Source organism: Amblyraja radiata, chromosome 45 (assembly GCF_010909765.2).
Source record: "Amblyraja radiata isolate CabotCenter1 chromosome 45, sAmbRad1.1.pri, whole genome shotgun sequence".
NCBI lineage: Eukaryota > Metazoa > Chordata > Chondrichthyes > Rajiformes > Rajidae > Amblyraja > Amblyraja radiata.
In genome coordinates this window covers 10,523,894-10,539,560 of record NC_046000.1, presented here as the reverse complement: position 1 = coordinate 10,539,560, position 15,667 = coordinate 10,523,894, and the positions used below count along the sequence as shown (strand labels likewise).

At 48.9% G+C, this 15,667-nt stretch overlaps 1 protein-coding gene and 2 long non-coding RNA genes across 6 annotated transcripts in view; 1 reads left to right on the top strand and 2 right to left on the bottom strand.

Moving 5' to 3' along the window:
* Window positions 1-3,041: 3,041 nt before the first annotated feature.
* On the top strand, window positions 3,042-15,619 carry LOC116968654. The gene is made up of 3 exons (XR_004410497.1): window positions 3,042-3,079; window positions 4,822-4,824; window positions 15,606-15,619. It is a non-coding gene; the product is annotated as an uncharacterized LOC116968654 (long non-coding RNA).
* On the bottom strand, window positions 3,724-4,381 carry LOC116968653. Its single transcript, XR_004410496.1, has 2 exons — window positions 4,065-4,381; window positions 3,724-3,962 (listed from the first exon to the last, which is right to left on the bottom strand). It is a non-coding gene; the product is annotated as an uncharacterized LOC116968653 (long non-coding RNA).
* The window catches only part of LOC116968652 (centromere protein F-like), a 29,677-nt gene continuing 19,227 nt past the window's right edge, over window positions 5,218-15,667 (bottom strand). For 2 of the 4 annotated variants that reach the window (XM_033015421.1, XM_033015420.1), the window contains exons 12-15: window positions 11,355-14,209; window positions 9,785-9,947; window positions 7,932-8,423; window positions 5,218-5,843 (exon numbers count right to left, since the gene is read on the bottom strand). In XM_033015421.1, the coding sequence (XP_032871312.1) occupies window positions 5,737-5,843; window positions 7,932-8,423; window positions 9,785-9,947; window positions 11,355-14,209 (3,617 nt within the window). In that variant the 3' untranslated portion in view covers window positions 5,218-5,736. Of the gene's footprint in view, window positions 5,844-7,931; window positions 8,424-9,783; window positions 9,948-11,354; window positions 14,210-15,667 lie in introns of all 4 variants that reach the window. The other 2 variants (XM_033015424.1, XM_033015423.1) reach the window with 2 other exon arrangements.

Here is a 15,667-nt window from a genome sequence, read left to right as displayed (position 1 = left end):
GAGGTGCTGTTCCTCCAATTCGCGCTGGACGTCACTCTGACAGTGGAGGAGGCCCAGGACAGAAAGGTCAGTGTGGGAATGGGAGGGGGAGTTCAAGCTGATCAAAAAGGCACAGCAGCGCCTTTACTTCCTGAGGAGGCTCAAGAAAGCCCACCTGTCCCCCCAGATCCTGACCAACTTCTACCGGTGTACCATCGAGAGCATCCTGACCGCCTGCTTCACGGTATGGTACAGCAGCTGCACTGTTGCGGACAGGAAGGCACTACAACGGGTGGTGAAAACCGTGCAGCACATCATCGGCGCCCCGCTCCCTGCCATGGATGCCCTCCACCGAAAACGGTGTCTGAAACGAGCTGGGAAGATCATTAAAGACCCCTCCCACCCCAACCATGGACTGTTTGCCCTCCTCCCATCAGGGAGGCGGTACAGGAGCATCAGGTCTCGTACCAGTAGGATGAGGAAGAGCTTCTACAATCATACCGTCGCATTGCTGAACTCGGAGTCCCGCCGATAGATTCCTCCGGTCCCTCCGTCCCCATTGTTTAATTATTCTGTATTTTTTATTATTCTGTATCCTCTTTTTTTTAATTTTATTTTTTTTAATTTCTATATTGCACTACTACGGACTGACGCAAAACTGCATTTCGTTGTACCCATACTCAGTATTTGTGCAATGACATTAAAGTTGAATTGAATTGAATTGAAGTGCTGAGCCATCGGGAGATCAGGTAGGTTAAGGCGGAGGTGCTCAGCGAAACGATCGCCGAACATGCGCTTGGTCTTGCCGATGTAGAGGAGTTGACACCTGGAACAGCTGATGCAGTAAATGCAAGGAAAGTATAGTATATCTTTATTGTCATTTTCCTGAGTACTCACATAACCAGAGGAAACAAAAACACGTTGCTCAACCAGTGTCCATTCAGTGTGCAGTAAAAAATAAATAGAAATAAAAATACATATATCATGAACAAATTAAACAGTCTACTCTCTACTAAACATCACCAGGCGTTCCGATCGGCAGCGGCACGACAGTGGCTCTGCTGCAGTGTGTCCAGGTTGGTGGTTGGTGCGCGATACTTTGGCAGGGGGCAAAGTCCGTTTATCAGTCTTATAGCCTGCGGGAAGAAGCTGAGGAGCATCCTGCTGGTTTTGCAGCTAATGCTCCTGTACCTCTTCCCAGATGGCAGGATGGAGAATATGTGATGCGATGGGTGGTAGGGGTCTTTGATGATGGAGATGGCTCTGCTGATACATCTCTTCCTGTATATGTCCAGCAGGAAAGGGAGTGGAGCACTAATAATTCTCTTCGAAAGATCGAAAAGACTAGGCTTGTATTCACTGGAGTTTAGAAGGATGATGGGTGATCTTATATAGAAACATATAAAATTATAAAAGGACTGGACAAGCTAGATGCAGGAAATTTTTTCCCAATGTTGGGCGAGTCCAGAACCAGGGGCCACACACAAAGTCTTAGAATAAAGGGGAGGTCATTTAAGACTGAGGTGAGAAAAAACTTTTTCACCCAGAGAGTTGTGAATTTGTGGAATTCCCTGCCACAGAGGGCAGTGGAGGCCAAGTCACTGGATGGATTTAAGAGATAGTTAGATAGAGCTCTAGGGGCTAGTGGAGTCAAGGGATATGAGAAGGCAGGCACGGGTTATTGATAGGGGACGATCAGCCATGATCACAATGAATGGCGGTGCTGGCTCGAAGGGCCGAATGGCCTCCTCCTGCACCTATTTTCTATGTTCCTATGAGGTTGGAGGAGGTGCAAGTGAACCTCTGCCGTACCTGGAAAGACTGTTTGGGTCTTTGGATGGAGTTGAGGGGGGGGGGGGGGGAGGAGGTAAAGGGACAGGTGTTGCATCTTGTGTGGTTGCAGGGGAAAGCTCCCGGGGATGGGGTGATTTGATCTTACGGTATATTGATTTCTCTAACCAAGTAACCCTTGCTTTCCCTCTTCTCAATCCCCATTCCTCCCCCTTTCCCAGTTCTCCGACCCAGTCTGCCTGTCTCCCTGATTACATTTTATCTCTCAGTTTGCTTTGTTGGATTCACGGGGGGTGGTCTTGGAGGGGTCTCTGGCACTGTGAGGCAGCAACTCTACCGCTGCGCCACCGTGCCTCCCCAGGTACTCGGTTAGAGAAATCAATATTCTGTATGACTATCAGTGGCATGAATATTGATCTCAATTAGTAATAAAGTTCTTGAGCAACTTTTGCCACTCAAAAGATCATGATCTTTTACTTCCCACAAATAAAAACATTTCTTCCATCGAACGTGTCCAAAGACAGGTAGCTCGATTTGTTACTAACACCTATGAGAGAGAAGCGAGTGTCACCAAACTTCTGAATTCTCGGGGGTGGAACCCTCTCCAAGACAGACGTGAAGCTCACCGTTTGACCTGTTTTTACAAAATGTTAAATGGTCAGCTCGACATAGATTACAAGACCTACACCAAACCCAAACCAATTAGGAGCAGACGAAGGCATTCGATCCAATCCCAGCTACAAAGACAGATGTGTACAGCAATTTGTTCTTCCCCCGCACAATTAAAGCATGGAATAATCTCCACCCAACTATAGTTACCCAACCAGATGCAACTAAATTTAAAGTAGCTCTTTCTTCCCAATAAGTCCTCCCTCCACCACCTCCAGTTTAAATTCCATTTGGAATATTTTGGAGGACCAAGAAACCAAGAACCTGATCATTATATTCACCAATAAGAAAAAATACATCACTCGTTCACAAGGTCCATTGCAACGTCATGCAATTATATTTTAGTCAGAGGCACACGATGTTTTCGCCCACTGAAGGGCCGATAGTTCAAATGTTTAATGCATGGTAAAAACTGACAATAGTCTGAACAAATTGAGAACAGAGAAAACTTCAAAGATTTCACATGAGGTATCTCAAAAGCAATCAGTCTCTCAGGGAGTGAACGTTTTACATTGCAGATTAGATTCGACAATTGAGCACAAAGGACATTTGCACACGTAAAATTTTGAATTCAAAGATTTAAAGGAAGCAATTCTAAACCTGCACCTCAGAAGATGGAGCAAAACTCAAGTACAGTTTTGTTTAAAGGTAGACAAAAATGCTGGAGAAACTCAGTGGGTGAGGCAGCATCTATGGAGCGAAGGACTAGGTGACGTTTCGGGTCGAGACGTCACCTAGTCCTTCGCTCCATAGATGCTGCCTCACCCGGTAGATTTTTGTCTACCTTCGATTTTTCCAGCATCTGCAGATCTTTCTTAAACATGTAGTTTAGTTTAGTTTAGAGATATGGCGCGGAAACAGGCACACCGAGTCCGCGCCGACTAGTGATCCCCGCACATTAACACTACCCTACACGCACGCTGGGGACAATTTTTTTACGCTTATACCAAGCCAATTGACCTACAAACCTGTACGTCTTTGGAGCGTGGGAGGAAACCGAAGATCTCGGAGAAAACCCACGCAGGTCACGGGGAGAACGTACAAACTCCGTACAGACAGCGCCCGGAGTCGGGATCGAACCCGGGTCTCCGGCGCTGTAATAGAACTCAGGTGTTAGAGGTTATGGGGAGAAGGCAGGAGAATGGGGTTAGGAGGGAGAGATAGATCAGCCATAATTGAATGGCGGAGTAGACTTGATGGGCCGAATGATCTATTTCTATTCCTTGTGACCAATGATATCCATATAACAACGATTTTGATCATGACAAGTCTGTATACAATGGCTATGAAAATAAGGGATATAATAGTGTTTTCACAGTTGACAAAATTCCAGATAAAATATGATCAATAAATAACCTTTAAGACAAGATCCCAACACCTATTTACAAATATGATGCAATGTTGAAATTTGGATAAACAAATATATGAAGCCTCATATTGCCAATAAAATTCTCTATTGTAGCCATATCTTAAATTGTAACATGACATTATTTACAATATCAACAGAACAAACTGTAACAAACCTTCGAAGGTACACAAAAATGCTGGAGAAACTCAGCGGGTGCAGCAGCATCTATGGAGCGAAGGAAATAGGCAACGTTTCGGGCCGAAATCCTTCTTCAGACCTTCAACTGGTGAGACATGCAGTCTCAATGGAACAACATTCAAAATAACAGAATGATGGCTGCACAGGCCATTTGTCCCATCATGCCCGTGCTAGCTCTTTGTCAGAGCAATCCATTATTTCCATTCCCAGTGGCTTTCCAATATTTTCTCATCATATATTTATTGTTTCCTCTTTAAGGCCACGTTGGAAGCTGCTACATATAAAATCCTTAAGGGTTTAGACAGGCTAGATGCAGGAAAAATTTCCCCCATGTTGGGGGAGTCCAGAACCAGGGGCCGGGGGTGTCACAGTTTAAGAATAAGGGGTAGGCCATTTAGGACTGAGATGAGGAAAGACTTCTTCACTCAGAGAGTTGTGAATCTGTGGAATTTTTTGCCACAGAAGGCAGTGGAGGGCGATTCACTGGATGTTTTCAAGAGAGAGTTTGATAGAGCTTTTAGGGCTGATGGGATCAAGGGGTATGGGGAGAAAGCAGGAACGGGGTACTGATTGTGGATGATCAGCCATGATCATATTGAATGGCGGTGCTGGCTCGAAGGGCCGAATGGCCTACTCCTGCACCTATTTTCTACAGCATATATGTAGGCAGTTAAATTACAACTAATCGGTAGTAAGGAAGGAAAACGCAATGCTGGCAATTATTTCAAGAGGACTAGAATACAAAAACAGGGATGTAATGCTGAGGCTCTATAAGGCGCTGGTCAGACCGCATTTGGAATATTGTGAGCAATTTTGGGGCCCCATATCTGAGGAAGGATGTGCCGGCTCTGGAGAAGACCCAGGGGAAGTTTACGAGAAGGATCCCAGGAATGAGTGGGTTAACGTATGATGATGAGCGTTTGACGGCTCTGGGCCTGTATTCGCTGGAGTTTAGAAGAATGAGGGGAGACCTCATTTTAGCATACAGAATAGTGAAAGGCCTGGATAGAGTGGATGTGGAGAGGATGTTTCCACTAGTGGGAGAGTCTAGGACCAGAGGTCACAGCCTCAGAATTAAAGGACGTTACTTTAGGAAGAAGATGAGGAGGAATTTATTTAGTCGGAGGGTGGTGAATCTGTGGAATTCATTGCCACAGAAGGCTGTGGAGGCACAGGATATTTTTAAGGCAGAGATAGATAGATTCTTGATTAGTGCGGGTGTCAGGGGTTATGGGGAGAAGGCACTAGAATGGAGTTAGGAGGGGGAGATAGATCAGCCATGATTGAATGGCGGAGTAGACTTGATGGGCCGAATGGCCTAATTCTGTAGGCCATTCGGCCCTTCGTAGCAGGAGGAGAACTGACAGGATCACATTGCCCTGCACTGCGTCCATCTGGAGAGGCAGATATATTTTTTAATGAAAATTGAAAAAAAAACTCAAATAAATTAAGATTGCACAAAGGAATTTGAACAAGCACAACCAGTAACGTCTGGAGGGTCGACGGTTTTGTTCTCCTCTAGAGAGAGAGACTCGATGGGCCTGAGATTTTCTTATATACATCGCTATTTGAAAAGGCACGTACATATCAACCGTATCCAAGTAAGAACCTTTAAACAGATTCTTATTTTAGCGAGGCTGGCGAAATATAGATCGTAAGGCAGATTCCCGTTTCCTCCAGGAACGCCCATCATCCATTGGAAGGGTCCATTGACTTGTGGCCATTTTCTTACCACCCTCAGTTGCCAGAGGTTAGTCGGTGTTTACGTCATCCGGTTGCGCTGGGCAAAATGTGGAATTTAGAATTCCTCGACGCAGGATATGCGGGCAGAAAGATCCGGAAGGAATGTCTGCAAAGCCTGAGAACAGAGAGGGCAACATCAGAATTTTGCACATGTTGATCCGTCAAAAGGTCACATGCGATGGGAGTAGTATTAGGCCATTCGGCCCGTCGAGTCTACTCAATCCATTCAATTGAGGCATAAACAGTCACATGGATAGGACAGGTTTGGAGGGATATGGGCCAAACGCGGGCAGGTGGAACTAGTGTGGGCAAGTTGGGCCTGTTTCCACGCTGTATCATTCTATGTTCTTTGTACTCTTCCATATCTCGTTTCCCTCTCCCCTGATTCTCGGCCTAAAGAAGGGCCTCAACCCGAAGCGTCACCCGTTCCTTCACTCCAGAGATGCTGCCTGTCCCGCTGAATTACTCCAGCAATTTGTGTCTGTATGCTTTGATTCACTGGATCTCGGGATTTGGTCATAAGGTGATACGAGGAGAATTAGGCCATTCGGCCCATCAAGTCTACTCCGCCATTCAATCATGGCTGACCTATCTCTCCCTCCGAACCCCATTCTCCTGCCTTCTCCCCATAACCCCGTACTAATCAAGAATCTATCTATCTCTGCCTTAAAAATATCCACTGACTTGGCCTCCACAGCTTTCTGCGGCAAGGAATACCACAGATTCACCACCCTCTGACTGGAGAACATTTTCTTCATCTCCTTGCAACAAGAACGTCCTTTAATTCTGAGGCTATGACCTTTATTCCTAGACTCTCCCACTAGTGGAAACATCCTCTCCACATCCACTCTATCCAGGCCTTTCACTATTCGGATTCCCCCAAACGTGAAGATCAGCGGCCTCATCACCGATCCCCATATAACCATACAATAATTACAGCACGGAAACAGGCCATCTCGGCCCTTCTAGTCCGTGCCGAACACTTACTCCCACCTAGTCCCATCTACCTGCACTCAGACCATATCCCTCCATTCCTTTCCCGTCCATATACCTATCCAATTTATTTTTAAATGATAAATCGAACATAGAAACATAGAAATTAGGTGCAGGAGTAGGCCATTCGGCCCTTCGAGCCTGCACCGCCATTCAATATGATCATGGCTGATCATCCAACTCGGTATCCCGTACCTGCCTTCTCTCCATACCCTCTGATCCCCTTAGCCACAAGGGCCACATCTAACTCCCTCTTAAATATAGCCAATGAACTGGCCTCGACTACCCTCTGTGGCAGGGAGTTCCAGAGATTCACCACTCTCTGTGTGAAAAAAGTTCTTCTCATCTCGGTTTTAAAGGATTTCCCCCTTATCCTTAAGCTGTGACCCCTTGTCCTGGACTTCCCCAACATCGGGAGCAATCTTCCTGCATCTAGCCTGTCCAGCCCCTTAAGAATTTTGTAAGTTTCTATAAGATCCCCTCTCAATCTCCTAAATTCTAGAGAGTATAAACCAAGTCTATCCAGTCTTTCTTCATAAGACAGTCCTAACATCCCAGGAATCAGTCTGGTGAACCTTCTCTGCACTCCCTCTATGGCAATAATGTCCTTCCTCAGATTCCTCAGAACATGCCTCCACCACTTCCACTGGAAGCTCATTCCACACAGCTACCACTCTCTGAGTAAAGAAGTTCCCCCTCATGTTACCCCTAAACTTCTGTCCCTTAATTCTCAAATCATGTCCTCTTGTTTGAATCTTCCCTACTCTCAATTGAAAAAGCTTATCCACGTCAATTCTGTCTATCCCTCTCAGAAGGTTAAGGGGGGACTTAATAGAGGTCTTTAAAATTAAAATTATTTAAAGACCTCTATCAAGTCCCCCCTTAACCTTCTGCGCTCCAAAGAATAAAGACCTAACTTGTTCAACCTTTCTCTGTAACTTAGGTGCTGAAACCCAGGCAACATTACAGTAAATCTCCTCTGTACTCTCTCTATTTTGTTAACATCTTTCCTATAATTTGGCGACCAAAATTGTACACCATACTCCAGAATTGGCCTCACCAATGCCTTGTAGAATTTTAACATTACATCCCAACCCGCGGAACTCCGCTGCTCACTGGCAGCCAACCCCCTTTATTGCCACTCTTTGTCTTCTGCCATCCCGCTGACCTGCTATCCATTCTGGCAGAGTTGACTGGTGTGTCTACTCACCCTTCTGCACCACATCAGGAAGCCCATAGGGCACGTATTCCGTTTCATCGTACGCCACGGACAGATGCTGCCGGAACTGGCGGCTTCTGCGTATTCTCTCGGCGAGCTGGGCGGGGTCGATTTTCATGGCGAGCGCCGCTGGGTTCAACCCAGCCGAGGGACCTCGAGGTTGACCGTGAAGAGGCGGCCTCCGGCTGGTCTCGGCCTGGTCCCGCTCGACGGACCGGCCGACCGCTTGTTGCCCGGAGACCACCGCCCCGCCTCCAGGCTCCGAACCCGCGGCCGTCCCTCGGCTGCCCGCTGCGTTCTCCCGACGGGTCGGCTCGGCGACCGCGGACCGCGTTTCGTCGGCCGTCTCCGGGTCTTGGTGCTTCTCCAGCAAGTCTGTGTAGACGAGGAGATTCCTGTCGACCTCTTCGCTTTTCTCCCGCACGGCTTGCCTCAAAGCCATCAGGTCAGCGTGCATCTGGCTCGCAGTGACCTCTGCAGTACCTTAAAGAAACGCGTACAATTCTACCATTAATTTCCAGAGGGCTTGTATACAAAAAAAAAACCGAGGCTGTAATGCTGAGTCAATAGACAATAGACAATAGGTGCAGGAGTAGACCATTCGGCCCTTCGAGCCAGCGCCGCCATTCAATGTGATCATGGCTGATCATCCCCAATCATTCCCCCGTTCCTGCCTTCTCCCCATATCCCCTGACTCCGCTATCTTTAAGAGCCCTATCTAGCTCTCTCTTGAAAGCATCCACAGAACCTGCCTCCACCGCCCTCTGAGGCAGAGAATTCCACAGACTCACAACTCTCTGTGAGAAAATGTGTTTCCTCGTCTCCGTTCTAAATGGCTTACCCCTTATTCTTAAACTGTGTGGCCCCTGGTTCTGGACTCCCCCAACATCGGGAACATGTTTCCTGCCTCTAGTGTGTTCAAGCCCTTAACAATCTTGTATGTTTCAATGAGATCCCCTCTCATCCTTCTAAACTCCAGTGTGTACAAGCCCAGCCGCTCCATTCTCTCAGCATATGACAGTCCCGCCATCCCGGGAATTAACCTTGTAAACCTACGCTGCTCTCCCTCAATAGCAAGAATCTACAAGGCGCTGGGCAGGCCGCATTTGGAGAATTGATGAGCAATTTGAGCACCATATCTCAGGAAGGATGTGCTGGCTCTGGAGAGGGTCAATAGACAATAGACAATAGGTGCAGGAGTCGGCCATTCGACCCTTCGAGCCAGCACCGCCATTCACTGTGATCATGGCTGATCGTCCACACTCAGTGCCCCGTTCTTGACTCTGCCATCTTTAAGAGCTCTATCTAACTCTCTCTTGAAAACCTCCAGAGAATTGGCCTCCACTGCCTTCTGGGGCAGAGAATTCCACAGATTCACAACTCTCTGCGTGAAAAAGTTTTTCCTCATCACCGTTCTAAATGGCCTACCTCTTATTCTTGAAGAAAGAACTGCAGGTGCCGTAAAAACCGAAGGTAGACAAAAATGCTGGAGAAACTCAGCGGGTGAGGCAGCATCTAGATGCTGCCTCACCCGCTGAGTTTCTCCAGCATTTTTGTCTACCCCTTATTCTTAAACTGTGGCCCCTGGTTCTGGACTCCCCCAACATCGGGAACATGTTTCCCGTCTACTCAATAACCAAAAGTGTGTAGCCTCCTTTTGCTCTGGGATTTTATTTCATTCACATGTTTTATTCTTAATGTCTTAATGTTTTATGTTGTATTCTTAATTGTCTACTGCATGTCGTGTTGTTGCGAGCGGAGCGCCAAGGCAAATTCCTTGTATGTGAACGTACTTGCCCAATAAATGTATTAATTCATTCATTCAAAGCTAATTCAAATGATACCTTGCCGATGATCAGTCATTGGCTTGTCATGAAGGCCACTGCGCTGTAGATGTTCGGTGGACAACTCCTCATCCTCAGACGCATTCTCTCGTTGCTTCAGCCTGCTCAGCAGATTAATTTTCTCTTCATTCAGCTCAACCGCTGCTTTCTGAAGAGTCTCAACCTGCAAACAGCATTTCAGCAAGAGATCAACGTGGGCCCATTTGCAGAGCCTGTGTGGCCAACTTTATTTTGCATTTTCCCACTGATGGGAGAGTCGAGGACTAAAGGACCCGTCTCACTTTGCGATTTTTTTCGGCGACTGCGAGATTTTTAAGGGTTTGGACACGCTATCTTTAAGAGCCCTATCTAGCTGTCTCTTGAAATCATCCAGAGAACCTGCCTCCACCCACCGATGTTGGGGGAGTCCAGAACCAGGGGCCACACACACAGTTTAAGAATAAAGGGTAAGCCATTTAGAACGGAGATGAGGAAACACTTTTTCTCACAGAGAGTTGTGAGTCTGTGGAATTCTCTGCCTCGGTGGGTGGAGGCAGGTTCTCTGGATGCTTTCAAGAGACAGCTAGATGGGGCTCTTAAAGATAGCGGAGTCAGGGGATATGAGGAGAAGGCAGGAACGGGGTACTGATTGGGGATGATCAGCCATGATCACATTGAATGGTGGTGCTGGCTCGAAGGGCCGAATGGCCTACTCCTGCATATATTATCTTTTGGTTCACCCACCTTCACCACACAAGAAGGTTACACTGAAGTACAATAACCATATTTGAAATGAACTTATCTACAACAAATCTAAGCACCAATAACTTTTGAAGAAATAAATTGTTTGTGGAGAGGATTCCACTAGTGGGAGGGTCTAGGATTAGAGGTCGCAGCCTCAGAATTAAAGGACGTTCTTTTAGGAAGGAGATGAGGAGAATTATTTTTAGTCAGAGGACGGTGAATCTGTGGAATTGTTTCCTACAGGCGGCTGTGGAGGCCAAGTCAGTGGATATTTTTTAAAGGCAGAGCTAGATAGATTCAGTGAGAGTGAGTGTGTGTGTGTGTGTGTGTGTGTGTGTGTGTGTGTGTGTGTGTGTGTGTGTGTGTGTGTGTGTGTGTGTGTGTGTGTGTGTGTGCGCGTGCGTGTGATTTGTGCTTTTTCCAATTTACGAGCAGCTGTTCAAGTCGGTGACCCCTGGGTAAAACGCGAGGTGCCTGAACATGCATCTTGAAGAAAATGGCGGTGCAAAGGTAGAGTAGCTGCCTTACCGCGCTTGCAGCGCCGGAGACCTGGTTCATTCCCGACTACGGGCTCTTGTCTGTGCGGAGTTTGCGCATTCGCCCCGTGACCTGCGTGGGTTTTCTCCGAGATGTTCGGTTTCCTCCCACACTCCAAAGACGTACGGGTAATTAGGTTCATTGGCTTGGTGTATGTGTAGAAAATTGTCACTAGTGTGTGTGTGTGTGCAGGATCGTGTTCGTGTGCGGGGATCGCAGGTCGGCGCGGACCGAAGGGCCTGTTTCTGCGCCGTATCTCTAACGTAAACTAAAAGGGGAGAACTATGCGGGACATGGGACACTTGGGTACCTGAATCTGCAGGACAGACTTCTCAAAGTGGGCTTGCTCCAGCTCTTGGTAGAGGTGCTTCTCTGAGTGCTTCAGACTTTCAACTGTGTCTTCCAATGCCCTGCGCTCCGCTTCCAGTGTCTTGACGTGGTTCTGCATCCCGCGCACAGAGCCCTGTAACGAGTGCAGTTCCACTCGGTTGTTTCCTCTCTCGTCTTCCAAGGTGGCAACATCTCCCAAGACCTCCTGCTTCCACTCCCGCAGCGCGCCCAGCTCCTGCCGAAGACACTTCCGCTCGTCGCTGCTCACCCCCAGCAGATCTTCGCCGGATCGGATCGCGGTCTCCGAGTTCTCCCTCTCGCGTGGCGAGCCGTCGGCTACTCTCCGCGCTCCTTCACCTTCTGAACCGAGCTGTTCCTTCCCCCGTGTCAGGATCGCGCATTTGTCGTTCGGGCTGTTGAACTCGCCGCTCAGAGCGCGGACCGCTCCCAGAGTCGGATCTTTCACGCCGCCACCTTCCTCTTCTTTCCACCCTTCTACTTCTTCAATCAGCCCTTCCTCCGACTTTCCTTCACTCGCAAGAACTTTGGTTGGGGAATGTCCACACGCTTTTATTCGTGGTTCAGCTTGGGTCGCCTCAGCGTGAAGGACCATCTCTGCCGGATCATCAACCTTCACCGGCAAACCATCAGAAGATCTGATGCTTTGGCTATTCTGTGCCGGGTCGGTACTGCCACTGCCCTCGTGGCCCAGTTCCCTAGGTGGCCGTCGACTCTCAACATCCCTCTTCGCTTGGGCAGCAGGAGGAAGTGTGGAGGCCATCTCCATGTCTCCTTGTGGAGGTCCTGCAGATGAGGTAGAACTTGCCTTCCCCCCTCCTGGTTCGATCGACCGATCATTATTACGGTCGATGGCTTCGCCGTTTCCCGTTGCTGGTGGTTGCTGCCGTTTTTCAACAACCTCTCCCACCTCGGGCACATTTTGCGTGGCTGGATCATTCACGGAGGGCCCCTTCTCTTCCCCAGATGGCTTATGTTGTGATGGGTTCATTTCACCCCGAAGGGAATGTTCGTGGAATCCAGGCTCTGACCGTTCCACCGTTTCAACCTCTGATCGCCGTGTATCTTCGTGAGCAGCTCCTCTCGCGGAGGAAGCTGGCTTTTGGCCCAATTTTTCGACTGACTGCGAACTGCTATTTCCCCCCTCAATTTGATCGCCTTGAGGAGTTTCTCCAGTGTCCTGTCCCGGGGCAGCTCCCTTGTCAGGGCTGGCCCACGAAGTCTCCGCAACGGTCTTCGAGTCGGCTCTCAGCCTGTGATTCTCCTGACTGAGGGAAGACAACGTTATCAACGCGCTCTGCAGACGTCCATTTAAGACCTGGATGTTGAGCTCCTTCTCTCCCAGGCTCTGGAGGAGGCCCTCGATATTCTTGCTCTGGGCATCCAGGGCCACCGTCAGCTGTTGGGTCTCCCTGTGAATGCGAGACTGCAGGTCATCGAACATACCCTGGGCGCGCCTCTTGGCGTCCCCTTCTTTCTCCTTCTCCCTGGTCAGTCCGTCGCATTTTCGCTGCAGTTCTTCCAAACGTTCCCGCAACTGGTCGTCGAGCTCACAGACTTCGCTCTCGAGGCGTTCCGGGAGCAACCCTTGACCGCTGCTCGTCTCGCCCTCTCCCGCCGTTTCCACGGAAGAAACGTTCCCCTCATTGGGCGTGTGCTCCGTCTTTTCCCTGGGGCCGCCATGCAAACAGTTTGGGAAGAACGAAGCGATGTCGTCGAGCTCGAGGCTGTGAGCATTCTTGCCCTTGAAATATTCCAGCAAGGCTCTGCTTTTCTCATTCACTGCCCCATCCTGCGCCTCTATGATCTCCTCGACGCAAGTCTTGTCGCCTTCCAGCCGCGCAATTTGTTGAGCGAGTCGCCGCATTTTCTCCGCCGCGGCGTCCTGCAGGATCCGAACGCCGCCGCTCAGTTCCCCGCCACCACATTCGGCAATAGCCGCCGGCTGCGAGACTCCTCCCAATTCGACCTGGTTGGCCTCTTGCGCTTTGGCCACAAGAGCCCTCTCTCGCTCCAGCGCCGTTTCCAAAGCGGCGATCTGCCCGGCCTGTTCGCTGGTGCGCTCGGCCTCTGCGGCCCGTCTTTCCGCAGCCTGCTTTAGTTTCCTCCTCAGCTCCGCTGCTGTCCGCTTAGCCTTCTGCCCTTCCCGCGTCTTGCTCTCGAATTCCTGCTTGGCGTCATCCAACTCGCTCCGCAACGCCCAGTTTTCCGTCTCGACTTCCTTCAGCTTCAACTCCAGCTCTCCGAGACGGGCGCCCGCGGCTGTTGGTTGGTCGAGCCGCCCGATCCCCTCGCGGGGCATCATCGCCTCATCTTCTGCTCCGTTGTCATCCAATTCTTCCTTCACTTCTTCCTGGACCTCTGGGAGTCTCGCCTCCATTTTCCCTTCAGCACATGGGAAGCCATCGGTGGCTTTGTCCAAACACTGTGACTCTGCCGATATTCCACGGTCCAAGTTAGCGTCAGTGTCTTTGGTGAGACCTTCTTCCATCTCGCCTCCAGAACCTGGGTCCACGTTAACGGACTTTGCCACCTGCTCCGATTCACTCAGTTGACCTCCTCCCATCAATTCCGATATTTTCCCTTCGTCTTCCACCCGAATTCCCAACGCCGTCTCCGGATGATCGGATTTCCCATCCATTGATCGGCAAATATCGTGCTCCCGGTTAGGATCAGATCGGCTGCCCTCGATTTCTCCGTGTTTATTCAATTCGTACGAGTTCACCGACTGATCTGTTCCCTCACAGCGCGTCTTGTTCTCAAGATCCAATTTTAATTGTAGGTCGATAGATTTGGATGCAAGAGCCAGGTTTTCAGCTAAAAGACAAAATTAAATTTCCGCTTAATATTGGCACACGGTGAAACAAACTTCCAATTTCACAATGCCAGATTAGCAAAGCTTTTATTATACTACCCACGGTCCCATTATAGACAATAGGTGCAGGAGTAGGCCATTTGGCTCTTCGAGCCAGCACTGCCATTCACTATGATCATCCAAAATCAGTACCCCGTTCCTGCGTTCTCCACATATCCCCTGATTCCGTTAGCCCTGAGAGCCCTAAATCTAACTCTCTCTTGAAACCATCCAGTGAATTGGCCTCCACTGCCTTCTGTGGCAGAGAATCCCACAGATTCACAACTCTCTGGGCGAAAAAGTTTATCCTCATCCCAGTCCTAAATGACCTCCCCTTTATTCTTGGTAGACAAAAATGCTGGAGAAACTCAGCAGGTGAGGCAGCATCTATGGCGCGAAGGAAATAGGTTACGTTTCGGGTGAAGAAGGGACTCGACCCGAAACTTCACCTGTTCCTTCGCTCCATAGATGCTGCCTCGCCCGCTGAGTTTCTCCAGCATTTTTGTCTACCTTCGATTTTTCCAGCATCTGCAGTTCTTTCTTAAACTGTGACCCCCTGGTTCTGGACTTCTCCCAACAACGGGGAACATTTTTTCCTGCATCAAGCTTGTCCGATCCCTTAAGAATGTTACATGTTTCTATAAGAATGAAAGAATGAATGAATGCTGCACAACATAATATCGGTGGGGGGGGGGGGGGGTGTCGACGACAATACAATACAATGGCCGATTAGGAAAAGGGGAGATGCAACGAGACCTGGGTGTCATGGTACACCAGTCATTGAAAGTAGGCATGCAGGTGCAGCAGGCAGTGAAGAAAGCGAATGGTATGTTAGCATTCATAGCAAAAGGATTTGAGTATAGGAGCAGGGAGGTTCTACTGCAGTTGTACAGGGTCTTGGTGAGACCACACCTGGAGTATTGCGTACAGTTTTGGTCTCCTAATCTGAGGAAAGACATTCTTGCCATAGAAGGAGTACAGAGAAGGTTCACCAGACTGATTCCTGGGATGTCAGGACTTTCATATGAAGAAAGACTGGATAGACTCGGCTTGTACTCGCTAGAATTTAGAAGATTGAGGGGGGATCTTATAGAAACTTACAAAATTCTTAAGGGGTTGGACAGGCTAGATGCAGGAAGATTGTTCCCGATGTTGGGGGAGTCCAGGGCAAGGGGTCACAGTTTAAGGATAAGGGGGAAATCTTTTAGGACCGAGATGAGAAAAACATTTTTCACGCAGAGTGGTGAATCTCTGGAATTCTCTGCCACAGAAGGTAGTTGAGGCCACAGTTCATTGGCTATATTTAAGAGGGAGTTAGATGTGGCCCTTGTGGCTAAAGGGATCAGGGGGTATTGGGAGAAGGCAGGTACAGGATACTGAGTTGGATGATCAGCCATGATCATATTGAATGGCGGTGAAGG